Source organism: Nematostella vectensis, chromosome 1 (assembly GCF_932526225.1).
Source record: "Nematostella vectensis chromosome 1, jaNemVect1.1, whole genome shotgun sequence".
NCBI lineage: Eukaryota > Metazoa > Cnidaria > Anthozoa > Actiniaria > Edwardsiidae > Nematostella > Nematostella vectensis.
In genome coordinates this window covers 5,156,421-5,179,621 of record NC_064034.1, presented here as the reverse complement: position 1 = coordinate 5,179,621, position 23,201 = coordinate 5,156,421, and the positions used below count along the sequence as shown (strand labels likewise).

The 23,201-nt window shown below is 40.4% G+C and overlaps 3 protein-coding genes across 4 annotated transcripts in view; 2 read left to right on the top strand and 1 right to left on the bottom strand.

The window, feature by feature from the left end:
* Positions 1 to 6,907, top strand: part of LOC116617267 — a 33,632-nt gene extending 26,725 nt beyond the window's left edge. Inside the window, exon 4 of the mRNA XM_048727910.1 lies at positions 6,183 to 6,907. Within this exon, the coding sequence (XP_048583867.1) occupies positions 6,183 to 6,495 (313 nt within the window). The 3' untranslated portion in view covers positions 6,496 to 6,907. The remainder of the gene's footprint in view (positions 1 to 6,182) is intronic.
* On the bottom strand, positions 1,688 to 5,444 carry LOC125556708 (UDP-GlcNAc:betaGal beta-1,3-N-acetylglucosaminyltransferase 7-like). 2 transcript variants are annotated; one of them, XM_048727895.1, is made up of 3 exons: positions 5,079 to 5,444; positions 3,929 to 4,022; positions 1,688 to 3,720 (listed from the first exon to the last, which is right to left on the bottom strand). In XM_048727895.1, exons 2-3 carry the CDS (start codon positions 3,963 to 3,965, stop codon positions 2,783 to 2,785), a joined length of 975 nt encoding a protein of 324 aa, XP_048583852.1. In that variant the 5' UTR covers positions 3,966 to 4,022; positions 5,079 to 5,444; the 3' UTR covers positions 1,688 to 2,782. The 2 variants fall into 2 exon arrangements, with proteins under 2 accessions (XP_048583852.1, XP_048583855.1); XM_048727898.1 differs by lacking the exon at positions 3,929 to 4,022 and having other exon boundaries at positions 5,079 to 5,440.
* Positions 6,908 to 7,734: 827 nt separating the features above from the next.
* Positions 7,735 to 20,302, top strand: LOC5510656 (rabenosyn-5). Its single transcript, XM_032379809.2, has 9 exons — positions 7,735 to 8,147; positions 10,355 to 10,455; positions 11,373 to 11,433; positions 11,507 to 11,668; positions 16,799 to 16,919; positions 17,489 to 17,546; positions 17,645 to 17,715; positions 18,292 to 18,378; positions 18,871 to 20,302. The coding sequence occupies exons 1-9, from the start codon at positions 7,868 to 7,870 to the stop codon at positions 19,403 to 19,405; spliced, it is 1,476 nt and encodes a 491-aa protein (XP_032235700.1). The 5' UTR covers positions 7,735 to 7,867; the 3' UTR covers positions 19,406 to 20,302.
* Positions 20,303 to 23,201: the final 2,899 nt, after the last annotated feature.

Below are 23,201 nucleotides of genomic sequence, written 5' to 3'. Positions count from 1 at the left end.
ACCTTTAGCCACCCGCAATAATCCTTTCCGCACCTCATCCTTCGAACGCTCGGTATACCACAGGACAGACGGGTGTCTAATTGCAAGGTTCCCACTCGTTTCTATGAAAGGCCCCAGTCCCGCTGCTGTCGATAGACAGCGGATTAATGATTGCTAACCATTGCTAATTATTTATCTACGCGAAGTGGTCCCGTCATAGATTAGTAATTGCCAATTATTGCTAATTGTTTATCTACGCGAAGTGGTCCCGTCATAGATTAGTAATTGCCAATTATTGCTAATTGTTTATCTACGCGAAGTGGTCCCGTCATAGATTAGTAATTGCCAATTATTGCTAATTGTTTATCTACGCGAAGTGGTCCCGTCATAGATTAGTAATTGCCAATTATTGCTAATTGTTTATCTACGCGAAGTGGTCCCGTCATAGATTAGTAATTGCCAATTATTGCTAATTGTTTATCTACGCGAAGTGGTCCCGTCATAGATTAGTAATTGCCAATTATTGCTAATTGTTTATCTACGCGAAGTGGTCCCGACGTAGATTAGTAATTGCCAATTATTGCTAATTGTTCATCTATGCGAAGTGGTCCCGTCATAGATTAGTAATTGCCAATTATTGCTAATTGTTTATCTACGCGAAGTGGTCCCGTCATAGATTAGTAATTGCCAATTATTGCTAATTGTTTATCTACGCGAAGTGGTCCCGTCATAGATTAGTAATTGCCAATTATTGCTAATTGTTTATCTACGCGAAGTGGTCCCGTCATAGATTAGTAATTGCCAATTATTGCTAATTGTTTATCTACGCGAAGTGGTCCCGTCATAGATTAGTAATTGCCAATTATTGCTAATTGTTTATCTACGCGAAGTGGTCCCGTCATAGATTAGTAATTGCCAATTATTGCTAATTGTTTATCTACGCGAAGTGGTCCCGACGTAGATTAGTAATTGCCAATTATTGCTAATTGTTTATCTATGCGAAGTGGTCCCGTCATAGATTAGTAATTGCCAATTATTGCTAATTGTTTATCTACGCGAAGTGGTCCCGTCATAGATTAGTAATTGCCAATTATTGCTAATTGTTTATCTACGCGAAGTGGTCCCGTCATAGATTAGTAATTGCCAATTATTGCTAATTGTTTATCTACGCGAAGTGGTCCCGTCATAGATTAGTAATTGCCAATTATTGCTAATTGTTTATCTACGCGAAGTGGTCCCGTCATAGATTAGTAATTGCCAATTATTGCTAATTGTTTATCTACGCGAAGTGGTCCCGTCATAGATTAGTAATTGCCAATTATTGCTAATTGTTTATCTACGCGAAGTGGTCCCGACGTAGATTAGTAATTGCCAATTATTGCTAATTGTTTATCTATGCGAAACGTGTTTCCATGTCTATGAAATTCCAAAGTCTCCCCGCCCACTCTCAGCTTTGCGAGGTTTACTCCCAGATTGCCGGTATTCCTTTCCTCTATACAAACAAAACGCTTTGGGAGGAAGCAATTATCACTTTTCACTTATCGTGCACAATAATTGTTGACAGCTATGAACTTTTTTCTGCAGCTGTAACCAGTACCAGTAACCAGAATAAAAAAAGTCTTTTAAATAAAAGTGAGCCTTGCGGAAAGGGTTAACTGGGATACCTGTGATATTTCAGGTATATCCACAATTTGTCTTGGCCCCTGTGTTGCGCTGAAAAGAATCAACATTTATTTCTGCCATAAAATACCACCTTTAAATATATGTATAATTTTTACTCTTTGCCTAAATGCTATGTTATAACACTGATTATAACACTGATGAGAAGCACAAACTCTCCTTTTTTTTGGGGGGGGGGGGGGGGGTTAAAATTCTGCCAATTCCTTTAAATAAAAAATTAGAAAACGTTTGCTTTTATGCAGTTTCATCGGTAGCGGGCGAATGTGAAGTACTTAACACTTTCATCACCCTAATAAATTTAACGAGAAAATAAGGCTTCAATAGTAAACCCCCAAAACAGATGTGTCATAATTACACAAATAAATATGTTTATGAAACTCTTAAATTCTTAGATATAACAAACCAAGGTTTATCTTTCAGACAACGTTTTGCTCCAATGCTTTCTAATAATGATGATTTGTATAGTGATTGTCACCTCTACATCAATAAGAGGGCCCCCTGTTTCAATCAAACAAAAGTTTCAAAATTTATTCTTGGTAAGATGTGGCGACACTTGGCCACACGGTATTAAAAACAAAAGCCTATCATTGAAACAAATTTCGAACACTTTTCGAAAAAAAAGCCATCTATTGGCGAATTTTGTAGTACCAAATGATTAATAAGAAATGGAGTTTACGTTAGAGCTTTTAAACAAGCGCCTATGACATATAGGACTTCGCAATTCGAAGCGTTTGAGATTTATTTGTAGTTATCATAGTCGTGATTTGTGTTACGCTTATTGGGTTTCATCACACTCTTTTTTCCATTTATTTTACCTGATTACCATGCCAAACCCGCTATAGATAGACTCCAAGTTTTCATAATTGAAAAAAATAATTTCTTTCTAGGATGAATAAAAATGATTGGTGTAATACAGATTTTTGACTGCTAATTAAGACCATAGAAAACGTATATGTTACTGCGATCGTATGTGTTTGGTAAAACTCTACATGTTATTGCTAGAAAAAATATTTTGAGTTTTGCCTACCATAGTCCGTAGAATAGATCGTCTCTCTAATTGCTTGGGAAAAGTCAGATCTTATTTTAATTGCTTGGTAATTATTACTTTGCTGACTTTTGCCTGCTATATACTGTACAGATCGTACGTGGACAGCACGTCTTGCAACCCTTTATACAGTTTCTGAAGGCAATCGCCCTTTGCAGGATGCTGAACTAAGGTCCAATTACGGAAGACGCAGCTGTCCTCGTACATACGGAAGTTGCCATTTTCCTTCACAGGGACTCCCGCTTTCTTAGCAAGCTCACCCAAGTAGGCATCGTCTATTTTAAGCGGCGCCTGTACATCGTAAAACTCCATGAATTTTCTGACCACATCTGAAGACATCAGTATGCCGCCGCCACTACAATACGGTTCAAAATACGTCTTGTTTAGCTCTTGTTCCGACACAGCGTAACGACCGGACCGGAGAACAGGGCTGAAAATCATGGGATTCCCCATGTACAGGTTACTTCGTGGAGCTGACTTGGCTAAGTACTGTAGCATCGCGTACGGGTTCACGAACACATCATCGTCCGACTTGAGCATGAAATCAAACGGGCAGTAGCGCATCGCCCACTCAAAACCCATTGCTACTTTATAGCTCATATTAAAAAAACCCTCCCTGTACTCGCTCGTAATCAGGTCACCGTAGAGTCTATCTTCAGCTGCCATCAGTCTCATCTCCTCTTGGTTATCGTTAGCGCCTATGAGGAACACTGTTCTCCATCGGGGTGTTGGCAAAAAATCCGTACCCCAGGTAAAGCGGATTTCTTTCCTCCTGGCAGCGTTGCCAACATAGCTCGATACTAGGATCAGTAGATTTACTTTAGAGTGGCAGGTCTTACTGGAGATCAGTTTCGTCCTGTGTCTATCATCTTTGTGTCCCAAAGTAAGTTCTTTGACAGTTATGGTGTTCAGAAGACTAAAGTATACAAGTCCAGTAAACAGTGCGAACAGAATAACAAGTCTTGGCCGTGCTCTGCACAGGAGTTGGTAAAGCTTGCGTTTCATCAAAACGGGACCTGAAACAAAATGGTAACACCGAAATCTTAAAGAGTCGTTCTCTTCCTTTTTTTCTCGCGGGGTTTCGCGGGATATGTAGATTCAATAGCGTACTTCCCCGAGGTCACGTGTTTAGTTTCTGCGCATGCGTGAATTTGCAGCTGGTCTAAAGGTACGTGGGCTCTAGGAACGAGATAGTGACGCAGCAGCAACACTCAGCTAACTTACAGTGGAATGAGGCATCATGGGACACTATTGAACTCATCTGGGAACATCGCTGACACCCTTGGCGGAGGCGGATAGGTCCGATCAGTGGGAAATTCTAGTCACCCGAGTAGAAATGATGCAAATATATTATAAACTGGAAGTTATTAAATAAGCTTTTAAGAAATTATAGTTGCACGTAGTCCCCGGGGTGTTTCCCGCATCCAAGGTATCTAAATAGACTTCTAGTAGATGATAATAAGAAAATCTCCGATAATATCACAATATCGAGGGCCCAGCAGAAGGAGGGTATCTAAATAGATATCTAGTAGATTCTAATAAGATAATCTCCGATAGTATCATAATATTGAGGGCCCAGCAGAAGGAGGGTATCTAAATAGATATCTAGTAGATTCTAATAAGATAATCTCCGATAGTATCATAATATTGAGGGGTAGAGCAGAAGAAAGAGAAGGATTTAAATAGACATCTAGTAGATTCTAATAAGATAATCTCCGATAATAGCACAATATCGAGGGGTCCAGCAGAAAGAAGGAGGGTATCTAAATAGACATCTAGTAGATTCTAATAAGATAGTCTCCGATAGTATCACAATATCGAGGGCCCAGCAGAGGGAAGGAGGGTATCCAAATAGACGTCTAGTAGATTAAATAAGATGATCTCCGAAAATAACACAATATCGAGGGATGAGGAGAGGAGAGGAAAGGGGTCTAACCACTATCTAATAGCATACAATTAGAGGAAAACAATGATAATATCCTAATCTCAATATCAGATATCAGTGATAATGTTCGATATAGCGCTATCGCTATCGATCTCTCGGGCTTCGTTTGTTGGCACTGGCGGGCATATCTATTTGTTTCAAAGACTATATGTTGAATCAGTTCTTCTGGAAACAGTATCAGGAAGAAATCCACCGCAAAAAAGTCTTCTGGTAGCATAAAAGTGGCACCGGTCCGCTCGCGAAACGCAGAACTACTGTCGTCTCCCTCGGTTACTTGACCAAACTTCTCTCAATTCTCTCTGTAAACCGCCATCTTCTTATACGGTGAACTGCATCCGTCATCGGTATTTAACCCTTACGTAAGTACTTATTATATAGCCTTTATACCTTCTTTCAATCCTTAAAAGCTGAGGTTTTTTGTGAACTTACCTTCGTATCCCTTATAAATTAATGTTGTCCGGACACAGGCTGTTATCCCGCATCCCGCAGTTACTGTCTCGAGAAGTCGAGGTGTGAAATCTGATTGTTAACTCTTTGTGGACGGGTATTCTGCAGTTGCTCCACACTGAATCTACGAAATTTATGCAAGCACGGTATGCATCCCGCTGATTGCCAATCGGGGTAAAACATGCCGTAAGGCTTTGTTTATGAGGAAAGCAAAATAAAAGCGTCTTGGTTTACGTTTCCCTCTGGTATCCTTGAAAAGATATTCAAAATTTCGGCTTGTAAGTCAAAGGAAATAAAACTTTTAGAATTAATTTTTTTTACAAGGAGTTCGAGTTGCCCGAATTTTGCTTAGTGCGCATTTTAAATATGGTTATTATTCGCGCATGGGATATTTTTGTTTTTGTATAATTCATATTTTAATATTCTTCGAATGTTCGACAGCGTCTGTATATTACATAAATTTGCAGTCTCTATATTTGTATATCGATTAACAGGCAGCATAACAAGTCCCAAAGGTAAAATAGATAAACTCATTTGTTGTCGTTGTTGCCTACTTGTAGAAGTTTGTTATTGTTATTACTGTCGTTGTCATATCTTCGCTGTTATTCTTCCATTGACAGGTGTTCGGGCTTCTACCTTGAATAGAAATGATCTTGATTTGTTTGCGTATTTTAAGGCGTTAAAGTGTATTTCCCCGTTATTTTTGTTTGTTTCTGTTTGAAGATATTTTTTATAGATTTATCAGCTTGAGTCAAAGTTGCAAGGGCCACCTATTAACCGATGCAGTCGGCCTCGGGACCTCGCGGTACCCGGAATCCATTTTCTTTTCATTGAGCTAAATTATTCCTGTATACAACTGATAGATAGCGAGAAGCGAACCAATCAAACTACAGGAATCATGCAAATGGGAGTAGACTTTAATAATAAAACATGTGCGTCTATTCAGCAGGGCAACATTTATCATACATGCTAAAAGTTCTAATGCTACTCCATCGGACTTGATCTAGACTCAGATGACTCACCCCTTTTTTTTTATTTCGTCAGCCCATTTTGATAACCGATTTACTATTTTCGTTATTCCAATAGAGAATACGACTACACACGAGAATGCACTGCAGCCATAGCCAATGCCCACTGCAACTCAACATTCGATGTCCCGGATGAGCTTGATGACGTCAACCCCTTTTGCAGCGCCATCGTCCTCGCTCAGGACCCAAGCTCGACACCAGACTCGAACCCAGTTCTCGCATTTATCAACAATAAGGGTGATGGAAAGGCACGAACAACGGCTCAAGCTTGGACAGCGGAGCTACCATGCAGTGATGCAGGACATGCGCATATTGAAATGTTTTTATTGGTCGTGGTTATCCAATGTGCTTTGAGCGGCTTCTACCATTGATCAGAAGAAACTATGAAAAATGAGCCCGTTATATAACACAATTATAAAGTAGAGGGGCTGGAAAACTTTATACCTTTGGCATGTCCGTCCATGTACTTGTTTATAAGGCTTGTGACCTACCAAAATAAGTAAAAAAATTTGAAAATCCACCAAGCCAAGATCTTTAGAAAAAACCTTGTTGCAAAAGCAAAGTGGAGATCCAATAAAAAAATCGAGCATAACCTAACTGACAGCGAAAAAATATTGAGGGAAATGAATCAAGGAGAGAAGGGGGAAGGCTGGCTGGCTGAATTCGTTAAATTTGATCTGATTCAAATCTTATTTCCTTCTTATATCTTATCTCTTTCTAGTTTTTCCTTTAGTATTCTGCTCAGCATGCATTATTTGTTATCAAATAAAGGCTTAAAAAAGAGTCATTGGGTTGCCCGTTATTTGACGGTTAACAATTGACAATTGATATCTGTGCTAAAACTACAGCAAATGAAACATAATGGACACATGGTCTGGATTTAAAGCTTTTCTTCAAGAGCAGTGCAGCGTAATTTTGCAATGGGCTATTAATTTAAGCTTTCTCTTTGCTCATGGACTTCATCTGCTAGCGTTTGCGGTCACTTTTACAATTTTGGGGCCCAAAGTATGAAAGAACATAATCCTCGCTTGTTGAAGGACCGATCCGCCTTCCTTCGCCACTTTCGTAAAAACTTTAAATTTTTGCGCCAAAGAAATCGCTATGCCTTTCCAGATGAATGGAAAAAACGCGCCATTAGGCGTCACCAGGCGGTGGCGGTCACATATAGCGCTATAGCTAACATAAACCGCTGGAGGAGCAAAACAAGGCAAATACAACCAGTTGAGCTATGAAAACGTGGTTTGTTCGACACTTTACCAAGACACGAGTAGACATCATTGACATTTTGCAATAAAGCTATCCTACAGCCCATTGTTTCAAACGTAGCCTACGTGTAGCCGCTGACTTGCGAAAATATCCTCTCGTAGCGTCTACGCAACGGCGGCGATAGTGTTCCGTGACGTCACGGCTTTAGCAGGAAAACCTATAATAGTCTCTGATTAGCCACTCACTTAGTGAGTTCTCTTGGATATTTTGATTGGCTCAGATTTGAGTTTATCGAGCGGTTCAAATATGTAGATGAACATTACGACTCTACCACCTATACGCTATGAATCTGTCCGATTATCGCAGCCATAGAGTTAGACGCTACGAGAGGATATTTTCGCGAGTCAGCGGCTACACGTTTACCCACATACCCCTGCGCGCTTGTTCAGGTTATTCAATATGGCGGCTTAGTAGCCGTCTTGAGCATGGAGCAACGCCGCTATCATCTCCCAATACTTCCCCTCGCCGATAGCACACATGGACAACGAGACAATCAAGGAGGGCTTTATCTGCCCTATGTGCATGAAAGAATTCAATGCTCCTGATTTGTTAGTTAAACATTTCGAGGAGTTCCATGCGAGCGAGAAGGATACTCTTCGACAGTTGCGGGGAATGTTCGACAAGGCCAAGAGAAAAATATTGAAAAAACCGGAGCTAGATGTAGATGGGTCTTATATTGTGGACACGGAAAGGACCGAGGAGGGCAAGACTGTTGCTCGCGGGCTCGATCCGTTTCTATGGGACGACCAAGAGTTCGGTAAGGTCTCCGTTATTTTGAGTGCAAAATAGACATTGTTTTGATTTGTATAGACAATTGCCGGGAGTTAAAAAAAACATAATTAATTGTCTTAACAGAGTAGAATAGAATAAGTATTTGTAACTTTTGTTCATAAAACTGTGGCTAAGGTACTAGGGAAAGGGAGCGAGGGCTAGGCCGGAAGGGGAGCGCACATACCCTTTGCAATAGAATGTTAAGGTAATTCCCTTGAATTGCACTCCGCACCACTTCTGCGCACTGTTTGTTCGAATTTTCCGGTATTAAGTGCGTGCGCGCCACAGTTGAACAAGAAAACAAAGCAAAAGGCGCATGTTTTTTACTTAAAATTGCTTTGACAGAAAAACGAAGTCAGTTACCCCCATTTTTTATTTGCTCAAATAGTCAAATATATACAGAAAAATGATATACTGTAAGAAGAAAAAAAGTTGAGTTGTAGAAGTTTGTTTATTTTCCCTTAAAATCTGTAAAATACTTCAAAATGGCGAAAACATTGTCTTTTATTGATTTGTTTTGAACGTTAGCTACTACGGATTATTGTTTGGGAGATCGTATTTTGGTAGCTTGACAAACAGAACTTAATTTTCTAAAGACTATAGGCACTTTTTTTGAAAACTAAAAGTTGGGATTTTTCCTCGCGCGATCAGTAAAAACATGTGAAATCTACGCCCCTCTGTTGTGAAAACGAGGTCGGTACCCCCATTTTTTTATTACATTTTTTAAAAGCCCTTAACTTTAATATTGTTTATGCCAAGTTTAAAAAAATTCTGGGTTGTAGAACTATTTCAAGGAAATTACCTTAAAGCATGATAACACAAACAAAATGTTGTAGAGTACTGACAAAGTTTTCAAAAAGAGCATTGGAGTCCATAATGCCACTACACCCTTTTCATTTCTTTGTTAAGACACTTGGGATTTGAAAAAAAGCAAATGGCTCAAAGGAAGCATTGAGCAGTGAGCCTCATTATAACCAGCATCGCAATCTTATTTGCAACTTATAAAGCTTCAAGCTCCAGTAACATAAGTATTTTCTTTGACATACAACACAAATCAGACGTACAGTTGAAACTCTCGTAAGCGACCACCTTGGGAACTGAGAATTGTGGTCGTTAACGGAGCTGGTCTTTTACGAGAGCTTACTCTCATAAGTGACCACTGGGCGCCAAAAGCTTAAACAATAGGTGTTGGTCGCTTACGGGAGCTTAATTAAAATGGAATCTAAAAGTTATCGTGGTAATAACAACGCTGTAATATTTTGGTTTATTGCTTGATTTTAAAACTAGGTATTTGACTATCATGAGAGTGAGTTGTTTTATTTAATGCTCGTTTATATCAACGACTTAAGCTTTTCGTCATGAGAATATCTTCTGCGTCTACGACGATCGCGATGATCGATTTCTAAAGCGTGCAACAAACAAGTGGATGGCTATTGTAACTGGAAAAAGTATAAATCGTGGAGCTGGCAATGGACTAGAGATTCCTTGCATTAACACATTTTCTAGAGACAAAGAAATGTCAATCCCATGGTTGAAATTGAAGTTAGAAAATTGAAATTATGAGATTCTTCAATGGTTGCCTACTGGAAAGGCAGCTTTTGTGAAACATTACAACAACATTTCCGCTTTATATGTGACTTCAGCATGCATTGGACATGATGTTTATCACGTGTTGACTGATGTTGTAAAGCCAAAAATCATTATGGTCCCTTACAAGAGCTTAAAAATAAAAGAAAATCTCAGTTGGTGTTTTGAAATTGTGGTCGTTAACGGAGCTGGTCGCACCGATAAGTTGGTCGCTTACGAGAGCTTAGAATTACAGAGTTTGTCTGACAATTCAATCGGTGGTTCGTGTTAGTGGTCGTTATCGGGGCTGGTCGCTTACGAGAGCGGTCGCTCAGAGAGCTTTGACTGTATTTCCATTAAAATTGAGACATGTATTACTCTCTATGTTCTGTTGTGCCACCACACAGCAAGAAGCGAACCAATAATACCACCATAATGATTGAGGGAAACTTCACCTTCTAGTATGATTTCAAAAGTGGAAGGGGGGGTGCCAAATGATGTCAGGAAACAATATCTCTTTTGTGCTATCTTGCATTCTGATGTGAAAAACACAAACAAGACAGCCCTCCCTACTTATTGTACCTGACTTTTTACAAATGTTTTAAATTCTTATTTGTATACGTGAAGGTGCAACAAGAAGCTACACCAGACTGTTCGAAGAGAGAAGGGATGCTGAGATTGACAGATTTGTTGTTAATACCAACAAGATTCTTATCAGACTAGAAAAGGTAACAAACCAAAGGCTCTGGGGCCAACCTCTGAGTGAAAATGTATTTTCCTAGTTATTTTCTTGTGTGCATAAAGTATATACGGGATAACAAACCCACTATTAAAGAATAACACATCAAAAATGCTGAGAGTACATAAAACTGTCCTTTTTACCTTTTTTTCTATGTGATGACACCCCAAGTACAAAAGTAAAACCAAAAATTAAAAAAACATAGTGGGAACAGTGGGGATCGAGCCAGAAGCACTGGACGAAAAGAAATTGCCAGACTTACATGCATTTGTTGACCTGACAACTGACTCAAATTTAATTTTGATACTATTTTTATCATATCGTCCGAAAAGCCTTTTGAGAGAATGTCAGCTTCAGCTATTTTTTCTGACACAAATCAAAAGTACCCACCACAATTAATCACACTAATGATTTATACAATTGTTGTGCATTAACTCAATCTAGTAACTGCAAAATCATGATCATAGTAAATGTCATACTACACATAATGTTTTGGATTGCCTTTGTTAGGAGTTGTATCCACCAACATATTGTAATTGAAGCCCTCTGAATTCTTTTAGGAATAGACCGTTTTCACGGTTTCATAATGCCACAGCCACAGAATGCCACACGACGATAAAGCTATAGAAAATGCTGTCACAGTGCTACTTTTGAGGAATTTTGGAGTCAAAATCCCCTTCGTCTGTGTTTTGGATAAGCTGTGGCCCGCCAATCTGTGGCATTTTGGATGCGCACGCAACATAGTGAAAACGGTCATTTGGATATATAGTTTGTTCGAGAGATAGTTGGCAGGTCTCATATTGTTTTGGAACACAAGTTGCAATTTCCTTTGCTGCTTTAATGTAACAGAATGGCGTGTTAATGTACATTTGAAAATTGTAAATGCCTATCCTTTCTTTTTCCCAGCTTTTACGTGCAGGAACACATGTTAAAGACTCCCCTTTACCAGGAAACTCAAGCAGAAAGAGTAAGAATAATCATAGAAACGTATAAAGGCTCAATCCTAACAGGGTCTAATAATTTGCTCTGTTTTTGTCCAGCCAAAGAAAGAAGTCTTGTGCCATGGGTTGCAGACAGTGAAGTAGACTTCTGTCCAATCTGTAAAAAGTCATTCAACCTGGCTCGAAGGCGGCATCACTGCCGGCTTTGTGGTGGCATTATATGTGCAAAGTGTTCAATATCAGTGGCAGTAAATTTTGCAGGTGGGTTAGTTCCCAGAACATTTATTTTTTTGCAGGCTGATTTTTTGCTGCTATGGAGGCCACAATCCTAAGATTTTTCCAGCCTGTATTCGGTCATTCATCAGATATTTTATACCTGCAATGGTATACAGCTCATAACATGGAAGGCTACAGGCCTGTAGCCAGAATCAAAATTTTACCAAGGCAAAGCTAGCCACTAGATGATAAATCCAACAAAAGCAGGTGTTTTATCTCATACTTTTCAATTGTGAAACGCTAATCATCACTAAACATCAAGCGAGGCGAGTGCCTCACCTGCCTCATGCTGGCTACGGCCCTATGCTACACTCATAAATTATCTTTTAGCAACATTCTGAGCTCATCAAGTTTATATCCAAAAAAATAGGTGCTTTTAGGCTCCAGCTTTTACCTTGACAGCTCTATTTACGTTTTTTCTTAGTCCTAAACCCTTTCTTCTCAACACAAGGCTGATCTTAAGTTCATTTTAAAAGCATATTGCCTCTTAACCCCTTCTAGGAGGTTACTCCATTGAGAAGCGTGTTGGTGTGCTTTCCTAATATGAATGACTCTTTGATCACTCTCCTTGTAACTGGCTTGATTTCTGTTCCCTTCATCCAGCAGTTAAGGTGTGGTTTAGTGCCGAGATCCCGCTTCCTGTCTGGCTTGGGTGGTTCAACCTTTTTCACACTGCGCAGCTCCTGGGCAGTGAGTGGGCGGGGCTTGAGGACATTTTCTTGCCCCCAGACCATGGTTGCTGGCTGGGGCCTTTTAGCACTGAAGGACCTTGGCTTTCCAGGAAGCTCCTCCCACTCTCTCCGCCACTTCACTTGCTCTTCCCCATCATACTCTTCTGCTTGTTGGGGTTCTTTGCTTGGTGCTTTAGCTGGATGTACCTTTCGGCTTGCTTCTCTGCTTTTGAATACTCCCACATGACCACTTGTTGTGTTTTTCATGCCTTGGGGATTTTCATTCTCGGAAGCTACCACACCTGCAAAAAGAAGAAATGAAAAGAATCATTGTTAGTGTTTAATCCAGTCTGTAAAAATTAAGCTCTGGTAAATTTCGAACTAACATTTTTTTAAATCACCGATTTATTGACAGGGTTCGTACAAGTCCTTGAAAACCTTGAAAGTTCTTGAATTTTAAAATTTGAAATTCAAGGTCTGAAAAGTGCTTGAATTCTTATTATCAGTCCTTGAAAGTCCTTGAAAAATATTTCATCAAAGGAACAAAAGTAAATCTTATTGGAGTGTAGATTAATAGCAAATTGTAGCCAAATATATGGTTTGCGAGCTATTGCTTTATATAATTATGTACAAGATAAAGTATGTAAAATCCATGCCCAGAAACAGGATCAGCATAGATCATACGCAGATTGTACAAAGAAAGGAAGTGTGCTTCGCCATGTTCTAACTCTTGCTGATGACGATGGTGGGCTACAAGCATGTGAAGATAGGAAATTGTGATCTCCTGGTGCTCCAGTACACAGAATTTGTGGAGAAAGCTGAGCAAGCCCAGAAGACGATCTTCTTGAATTTTAACTACAAGAGAGGTAGTTCCTTGGATATATTGATTTTCTCTCCAAATTTTAAGGCATCTCGATTTCTTGAATTTAAGAGATTCGACTTCTCGTTCTGGTACTTAGGAAAAGCAAGATCTCGTTTTCTCTGATTTTCAAAAAAGCCTTCTTGTCCACGCGGAACTATTTCTCGAATTGACCATTCGCCACAAGCTAGACAGGCTGGGTGCGTTCTTCTTCCATATAACCCCATCTCCTTCTATGCGAAGATTCTTATTAGGAGAAGATTCTTATCTAGGTATTATAATTTCAACAAAAACGATAATAACAAAAATATAATAAGTAAAGTTACATAAGTCAATGCAATAATAGTTCGCTTGCTTTCATAAAAGCGTTAAGACTGGCTGCCCTTGCAGTAAGTTCCGGCAGACATTTCCAATCCCTGATGGTCCGCGGGAAGAACGATTTTTTTTGTAATAGTCGGTGCTTGAAGGTGGCACTTTGTAGCTTTTCATATGCCTGCTAATTATATACATCGGCGGGACTGTTGGCAGGCCATCAGTGACAACAAGGCCATGGTGTATCTTGTAGAACATCAGGAGCCTTGCTCTCTTTCTTCGGATTTCTAGTGAGGACCAACCCAGATAATTGAGGATCTCACTCACACTTGCTGTTCTGTCGTAGCGATGAAGCGTAAACCTTGCTGCGCGATGTTGTACCATCTCTATTCTGATGATGTTTGTCTTTGTGAATGGGTCCCATACAGTACACGCATACTCAAGGTATGGGCGCACTACAGCGAAGTAAGCAGACGTCTTTAGCTTGGGGGAGCCTATTCTCAGGTTACACCGAAGGAAACCGAGGGTGCTGCTTGCTTTGTTGCAGATGTTGTTTGTATGCTTATCCACCTCAAGTCAGATGTTAGGGTGACCCAAGGTATTTTGCCGATTCGACAGCACACATGGTTTTTCCGTGAAAAGTATGGTCATGAAGTGTACGTTTTTGCTTGCGTCCAACCCTTAAGATCTTACATTTAGCTGGGTGAAACTCCATGCTCCATTGTTTCTCCCACATGGCTAATTTGTCTAGGTCCTGTTGCAAAGTGAAGGCATCCTCGGTAGACTTGATGGTTAAGTACACGATGGTATCATCTGCAAAGAGTCTCACGGAGGAGGTCAGATTGTCTGGGAGATCGTTAATGTAATAGAGGACATGGGCCCAATACAGAGACTTCAGGTACCCCAGAGAGGACGTCTACAACTTTAGATTATTCCCCGTCAAACACCACCTTCTGTTTCCTTGCAGATAGGAAGGGCTTAATCCACTGATTGGTTTTAACACAAACGCCATAGTGCTTCAACTTTGATACAAGGAGTCGGTGATTTCCCTTGTCAAATGCTTTACTGAAATCCATCACCAAAACGTCGATCTGATTACCTCCATGCATATTGTCCACCAACGAGTGTATAAAACCAAGAAGCTGTGTTTCACATGATCGTAGTGCTCTAAATCCATGCTGCTGTCTCTCCTGGCAGTGCTTTTTAAAGGACCAGAAACGCTTCATCCCCTAGAATTCACCTTCTGAATTATGAGTTGGTGTTATGAGTGATTCAACGTGTGCCCAATATTCTTTCCTTGATTCTGACTGGATTTTTCTTACAGCATCTAGCCTACCAGAGTTGTATTTGTATCTGTTGACAATCTCTCATGGTCAGGCAAGAGTCGAAAGAGAATTCTCTGTAAATTTCAGTTGAAAACCTTAATAAAGAAACTTATAAAGTTGTTCACAATCGTGGCCTTGCTGATCTAGATATAAGTAAGGCGCTGCTAGATGCGGCAAGTCAAGGGAGGAAACATTAGATCCAATGTCATAAAGACTAGTGAACGGCCAAGGAGAAGATTGTTGTAAGCTGTAAGCGAAAATGCCAAGTAGAACTAGAGACCAAGCGGAAGTGAAACTGTTTAAAGGGCACAACTAGGCCTCCTCACTAAGTCGATTGCACTGCGAGTCTGTGCTAATGAAAGGCAAAAGGCTTTGAAAGAAGAAAGTTTTGAAAATTGGAGGATCTCACCCAAAAGTGAAAATCTGTAGGCGAACGTGTGCTTGAAATCATTGTTTAATAACAGTCTATTTTCGTATTGAAAGACTTGGAAAAGTATATTTGCCCTCTATTGTCTCTATGAATTTATAGTTTCACTAGTCCTTGAATTTCTACAAAAAGTCATTGAAAAAGTCCTTTAAAGTCCTTGAATTTCATTTGTGGAAAATTGTACGAACCCTGATTGAGGCTCACACCGAATATCAAAAGATAAAATACAAATGGCCCTCGTGAAATTAGCTTTATTTACGAATGCGTCTATTACGTCAGGGGCTTAGCCAGGGGTGTCCCCGTCCCTTCTAGCAGCCAAAAATACAGTCAATATATGAGACATCTAAAATACTGGAGAAGGGGCCTTTAAAGGCATCTGAAAAGGCTTCCTTCCCTTGAAAATCTGAAAAGGCTTTCTCTTCTTGAAGCAAAAAAGATATTTCCTGTTTTTCCTTGTCACCTTTGTCGGTGCTTCCCAGCACACAGGTAATGGTATTTAGAACCGACTGCCAAAAGCGGGCCGAGTTTGTCTGCTGCAAGGGCCTGTTACGATTCCTCTGGCGCGCGACGCGAATTCTCTCCGTTATTTTCGGCAAATAAAGACAGAAAAGTAAATCACAGATCTCAACTGATTAATCAACAGAGATTCCAGAAATACTTTTAAGAAAATTTTATCATGATTGTGTCGTTTTTCCATCGCTTTTGTGGTCTTTTTTTTTCGGTGGCGCTACTCCTACCGAAGTGCGAAAAAAAGTGTAAAAAAATAATGATAACTAACCCATAGCCTTTTTAGTGAGAATACTAACCATTTTGGAGGCTGAATGTTTAAGAGTAATGATTTTATATAATTTTTTGTAAGTATTTGTATCGGCTTGATCAAAATTAAACTCCGCAAAAAAGTACGAAGCCACACTGGAAGTCTTTCAACCAAAAGTACACAGAATCGCTGTATTATTACGTTATTACGTTATTACGCTTTTGAAATTGAGATAGAAATGTAGAAGGCTGTAGCCTTCGCTTCTACTGATTTATTGTTATCGTCTTTTCCGTTTTAGCGCGAATCTAATTGCCATACTTTCGCGCTCCTCGACCAATCCTATTTACGGAAGGCCGCATAGACACCGTTTTTGCCGGTCCCCAACTTTTATTCGCATTGTCAGTGATTTAAACTTGTCCTCGCGGGTATTTAGTTAATTTCCTGTGAGTGGAGCATATTCGACCCCGAATTGGTCTATGGACATGATTTGTTTACCTGCTAGCAAAGGTCTCTTTATCTTTGTATTTCGCTGCGCTTCCGTTCGCGAACGCCAGCCCAGCGAAATACAAGGAAAAGAGGCCTCTGCTAGCAGGGAAGTGATTTGTGAAAGGTTGAAAGTGCTCTAATAGATATTGCGTTGGTCATTCATTAGAACTAAATTAATTTGATCCTGGTAAATGCAAGCCTATTTTATTCACTTTCTGCGGAAAGACGGCCTCTGTGAAAATAAAATAGTCACCCCAACTTTTCCATTTCCTTCGTAGTAAAACTCTTAAAGCTGGATAAGAGCGCAGATCTTCCTCAAGGAAGCAAGCGACGATCACGTGACGATACAGACGAGCCCGGGATACGTGCATGTCAAGTGTGCTCCAATCTGCTGACTAGGTGACTTGTGGCTTGCCTTCTCAATAGGAGTTTTAGTGGACAGATAGTAGCATGTCAGTTCACCGTTAAAGCCGCATTGTCACCAGTTTACTTCCGGAGGTCCGACGGAAACCTCAACCGATAAATGACAAAAGAATCTATTAAAATTCGAGATATTAACAGGCCATCCGCTCAAAATTATCAATCACATCCTCAAAGAAACTTTCAATAGACACACTGCTTTCAATATTTCGAAATATTTTTCGCGTTTTCCGTTAAAAATTATCGGATATTTTTACGTAATCGACCGGAAGTAAACTGGTGACGATGCGGCTTTAGAGCGTGAAAAGATCCTAGTCTTCGTGACAAAATCGCGTGACAAAATCGCGTGACAAAATAACAACCTGCGTAAAAGAATTTTATAACCGTTGTGGGGCAGTTTGATACTTGAAACCAATGTCCCTTTAGCAATGATTTGAGCCAACAGCTATGCATCCTGGATGCTGTGGGATACCTAGGTTTGTTATGGCATAAGAGATAATGTAAGTTTATATTGTACTGAAACAGAGATGCAAAATATTATATTCCAGGTATGAAAAGCAGGAGCGGGAGAAACAAACCACGCCTGTGATAGTACAGCTTTACGAGGTTTGTTAAAACCCTGTTTATTACCGAGTTATATCCCGAGTTGTCTGTGGGATGTCGTCTTTTATTGGCCCCCGAATTTCTCTATTTTTTATTCTTAGAAAATGAAACAGCAGATGTCCGACGCCGAAAAACTACATCCGCTGTACATAAAGATGGTAGACTCATTGAAGTAAGACCTTTCCACCATGGCGTCTATCGTTGGGTAGCTGCTCGTATTATGCGCTTCATTCCCTCACTCTTGTTAGTTAAACATGGTCAAAAATCCCCCCACCCCACCCCCTTATGCAATAGGCTTATGCTATGGGACAAGCAGGAGGTATTTATCCTTACGCTTTTGGATTACTATAGGCCATTTCAGTTCGAGTACAAATTCAAATGGTATGGGCCTTATCCCTTTTATAGTGCGGTTCCGCGTTATACTATCGCTGTATGGTGTTTCGTTTATCCCCCATGTACGGTGTACTTCCTATCCTGTGACTATGGATTGTTAGACTTTCCCTGACACTTTCACACGACTCCCTACGGGCTTGCCTAGTGGTTTATTGTTAATAACAATGAAAAATGTTTAACTCTTCGGTGGGCTAGTGTTTCTTATTACCTCTTGCATTATGAAAATACTTTTATTCCTTCCTGTAAGGACAACCGTGTAAGGACAAGTGTTTATTTTGATTCTCGCATATCTTGCATTATGGAAGGATGTTTATTTTACCCCTAGTGTTTATTTTGATGTTCTTATCTCTCACAGTATTGGTGATGTCCAGTACGAGTTGACGGAGGCAGGAAATTTGAGGATAAAACTGATCAAGAGCTACGAAGCCGTCGATGTGATAAGGTTAGTGAGTTTTGATTGCTTGTTTCTTTGCTTCTGTCTATGATGCAAACAAACAAATAGGTACTGTACAAAACAAAAGTAAAAAAATAATAATAATAGCAGCAAATTAACAATAATGACGATGATCCAAAATGCAGTCCGCCTCATTTAGTTGTGTGTGTCTTTCTTGGTTTTGCAAACAATGGGGCGCAAGGCACATGGGAATTGTATCTTTTCGATGAAAAACCTTCATATTAACCCAAATACCACCACCAAACCTTCTCTCTGCCAATGTTTCAGAAAAGAAAATAATTCAATATCAAAAATTTCTTAAAATTTCCTAAAAAAGCTGTGTTCCGTGGTCAGTCATGAGTTGTATGATGTTTGCCTGAGGCGCCCTTTTTATCCTCGAAAAAACCTTCGTAATACCACATTCCAGCTACAAAGAGGTTGAAAAGCTTACCAAATTTATTTTATTTGTTTATTTATTCTTTTTTTTATTAATACATTCAGTAAAAAGATTGGCGCGCTGGGCTCCCAGGATGAAATGCCACCTAGTGCCCAGCTCACCAAGCTTCAGCGCGGCATTCGGGCGTTCGCCTCGGGCTACCTGCAGGAAAACATGTTCACTTTACCCAACCTCCCTCAACACGACCAGGTCAAGCGACTGCAGCACGAGCGAGCGACGAGTCTTGCGCGAAGAGCTGCCGAGGAGAAGGCGGAAAGAGAGCGCGCAATGGAAAAACGCCTCGCCGCCACTAAACTACAACAACACAATCGCATGCAGTACCAACGTAACAAGAGCGCCGACTTCAGTCCTTCTGCGCCCGCACACCAGAGCGAATCTAGTCAGCAATCATCCCCGGGTGGATGGGGCCCAGTCTCTAGCGGATTTTCACGTCCCAGCGACCCTCTGGTCGAGCAAATGGATATTATTAGGAATTATATAAAACAAGCAAGGGAAGAACAGCGCATGGATGAAGTGGAAACTTTAGAGAGAAACCTTATGGAGCTTGAAGAAGAATATTTTAAGATGCAGCAGACATAGTGCTTTCTTCAATACGAGTCTGTCCTCTCTGGGTAACCAACTCGACGGTATAAATGAGTTTTCATTGACGGCGAATATCCACTAATGGTCACAACACAACACGAAACACCTCATCTGGGTGATGTAGCGATCGCGATGCATTCTGGGTCTCCGGTTATCCTTGCTAGACATTATCAAACCACCACAGGGTGCCCATTACTCGTTAAATTACAGCATCTTTTACGAGCGCTTTTAAAAAGACTTGAGAATCGTTTTAAAAGATCTAATAGATAGGTTGTGTTAGTGGCATTTTTACTGACGCGCGCCTACAAGCAAAACGGGACTGAAGCTTGTCGTCGAATTTGAATGTTCCTTCTACTGCGCTGTCAGGACGAATAAGCGCCGCATAATATAGTGTTGTGAGATGACTAAATGGTCTCTAAATTATTCAATGCCATTATTTGGAACTTAGATTAGATGCTCCCTGAATAGATTGCTCTAATAACGGGAAGGACAGTCAGCGCTGATCTATAGCCTGCGAAGGTGACTGGGCAACTTAAGTTGACTTATTACACAAACTCTATAAAGATGGGTGTTATCGGCAGGTCCGGTAGCTTTGTGCGGAGACTAGACTCGACGAAGAAATCAGGCGATCGCGTACGCTTGTATGGAAAGTCACCCTTCGATTGAGTGCGATGGTGTGCTTATGGAAAGCACTTTGCGATCGGAACTCTATCGGTTGCGATCGTACTGTCAAATTAGCTGCGATCATGAAAACCAGAGTCTCAAACTTTCTGATCTCAAGTATTGCGCACTCTTTTTAAGGATAGAGTCTTCTGCTATGCGGATGAGGGAATCACGGAATTTTAATTTTCAACCAATAAATAGAATATGAATAAAAATGCTAGTTTTTTTTTATTGTGTTGTTTTCTTTTATTTGTTGCAATTTCTTACGGAGGACATATGCATTGTGTTAATCTCGAGTTAAATGATAATCTAGCATCTATTAACCGCCATGTCTGCACACCGAAGGTTTGCAAGATCTTCGATGTTTATGTTTTTCCACGGGCCTAGCAAGGGAGTGTAATATAATTAAGTAATATAATTTCCGCCTTTCAAACAGTGTATTTGAAATGTTGTTTTTTGTACCCCCCCCCCCCCCCTCCTTAATAACACACGCACATCCAGCAAATAATCATTAGTGTACTGTGGTATTAGTGCGTGGTTAACTATGACCTCGGCATGATTGACGATACCCTTTATACTGCAAAAAGACGGGGCCGTACCAAGTTTGAATGACCGATAAATAGTTAATTTAGTTTGGCCTGCTGGCCTGCCGAAATATCTTTTTTTTAAATCTACGTTGTCGACTTTTTTTTAAAATTCTTAAATAGTTAAAGCTATATCAAACGAAGGGCCTCCGTTTAGCGGTGAAAAAGCGCGCAAAAAGAGGACTCGGACACCCCCCTGAGTAACGTGACGCATTCCGCCTGAAAACTATTTATAAGATGAATGCAGAATCCTCACGCATGTCAAAGATAAAGATTCACTTTGTTTTGGGCTATAACTAATAACCAATATATAGCTCTTTTGTCTAGCCGCTCTGTGACGCCTTGAGTGCTTTGCATGCCCTTGAGGCGGTTCCATTTGAATGACAGTTAGTAAACTATTAACAGAATCCTATACTCGAGGTCACGCTACAGTCTCCAATTTCATTCTCATATTTCGATATTTGTGTTCGAAGACCGCGCTACTGTTTCGAAGGAAGCTCTGTTACTTGGTTACTAAACGTTCTGGTCGTGAAATCTTTGATTTGCTGCAATTCTACTCGGAATATCTGCAATATTTTTTCGAGTGTGGGTGTTGAGGCGCGTAATTTTCTTGCGTTTACTTGCGAAATCGGTGTTAGTCGAATGTTATGGCGAATTATTCGCTTTGACATCTTGTGGGATGCCTTGTCTGGTGTGTTTACAACAAGTAAACACCACTAAGTGCCAAGTAAGTTCCTCAATTATAATCGATTTGCTGTTTACAATAGAACAAATAGGACATAAGTGAACCCATGTTGCTTTGTTGCTTCTCAGAGATAACAAGATTAGACTGTGTTGGTTTTAACTTGCGTCTTAAAAGCCTGGTCCCATGGACTTTTCTGTTGTGTCTCCTGATAGCTTTTTGACCGATCTCCCTCCTCGGCCACCAAGCAGAACTGACTCGGAAGCCTCGTCCGTCGGAAGGCAAAGACTTCATATAACGGCTGGCGGAAAGGAGGGCAAAGTACTGAGGAAGCAGTTAGCCATTGCGTTAGGCCTGAGACCGAAAAGTTCTTCTGCTAGTACGAGCCAAAGCGAAGGTGAGGAGAGCAGTTATAACTTGGTAGAAATGATGAGGCGAAGGCAGAGGTCTTCTTCGGGTAAAATGCAGCTTCCAAACTTAGATAACATCGTGAAGAATAGCCGAACAACTTCTAGAATAGTCACGCGTAGAACGACGACCACTACCCGATCTAGTTTGCAAGATTCTGAAGAGGAGGAATTTGAAACGGAGGATGCAGGAAGAACTGGGCAAAAATTGTATAATAAAAATGGGTCTACTGTAGAATCAAAGAAAACACTAACAAGCATGAATTCTTCGCATGTGAAAAAGAAGGAATCGGTGGGTGGAAATAAAAAGAGTGAGGAATTTGAAGAGATTTTCTCGTCGTATGGCGAGTCAGGTGAAAGTGCTGTCGTTGCCCCCGCGCCATCAGCTGGTGCCGCCGTAAAACATTTACGCGGGAAATTTCCAGTAAGAACGCGCGGGAAAACAAACACAAAAACAACACTTCAAAATGATATTGATAAAACACAGAAAAAGGAAGAGATTGGTATATCTAATCGACTGTCATTCAGTAAAGGCACAAACGAAAACGTTAGCAATGCTTCAAGGGAATCTGAAGATTTGATAACCGTGAGTACTGTGATTGGTGTAGAAAATGAGTATGAGGACTGGAATAGCCTTGATAAGGAGGAAAGGAACGTCGGAAGCAGCGGATCGTCAGAGATTCAGCAGGATAGTAGCAAGTCAGGGCAGATCACAGGCAATACAACCACGTCGCGCATTCCTCGACTCGCTAAGGATAAGAAGACACAGATGAGGTTAAGAAATATTCTAAGTTCCGTAGGAAGCTCTGATACTGGCGCAAGATACCAGAGTAATCTTAATTTGAGGACAAACATGAATTCGACTGAGCTGTTAATGAAATCTAAAGAATCTGCAATCACGATAAATTTGAGTCACAGCGAAAAAGACTTTGACTATGATTCGTTAGAACTGGAACTCGCGAGATTGAGACAATCCATGCACAGAACATTGGAAGATTTTCGGGATATGAAAGAAGATACTTATAGACTAAAACACGAAATACGGCATATAAGAGACATGTGATCATGCGCCTAGCTAGGGGCGATCGCAGGGGTGCCTTCCCCCTCGGGAGCCAAAAACGCAACCTTTCTGATTGAAGAGCCGCCGAATTTCGGACAACACGTAGTGCGCGGTGATTTGGCAAAATATTCGACAAATGTTGTTGCTTAAAGAGCACATGATAAATAACACGATTCGTCATCATACAGCTGATGATACTTCTGATACTTTCATTACAAACATCAACTCAAGAACTCCTATACTGTAAAAAGATATATTAAATTGTTCGTGGGCCATGGTTTACTTTATGGTTCACTGGCGGTCATTTGATGCTTTAAGGGTCATGAAGTAACTTAAATCGCAAATCAGACGCGTACATTCTTATATCCACTTTAAACATGTTCTCTCCTTACTTTTT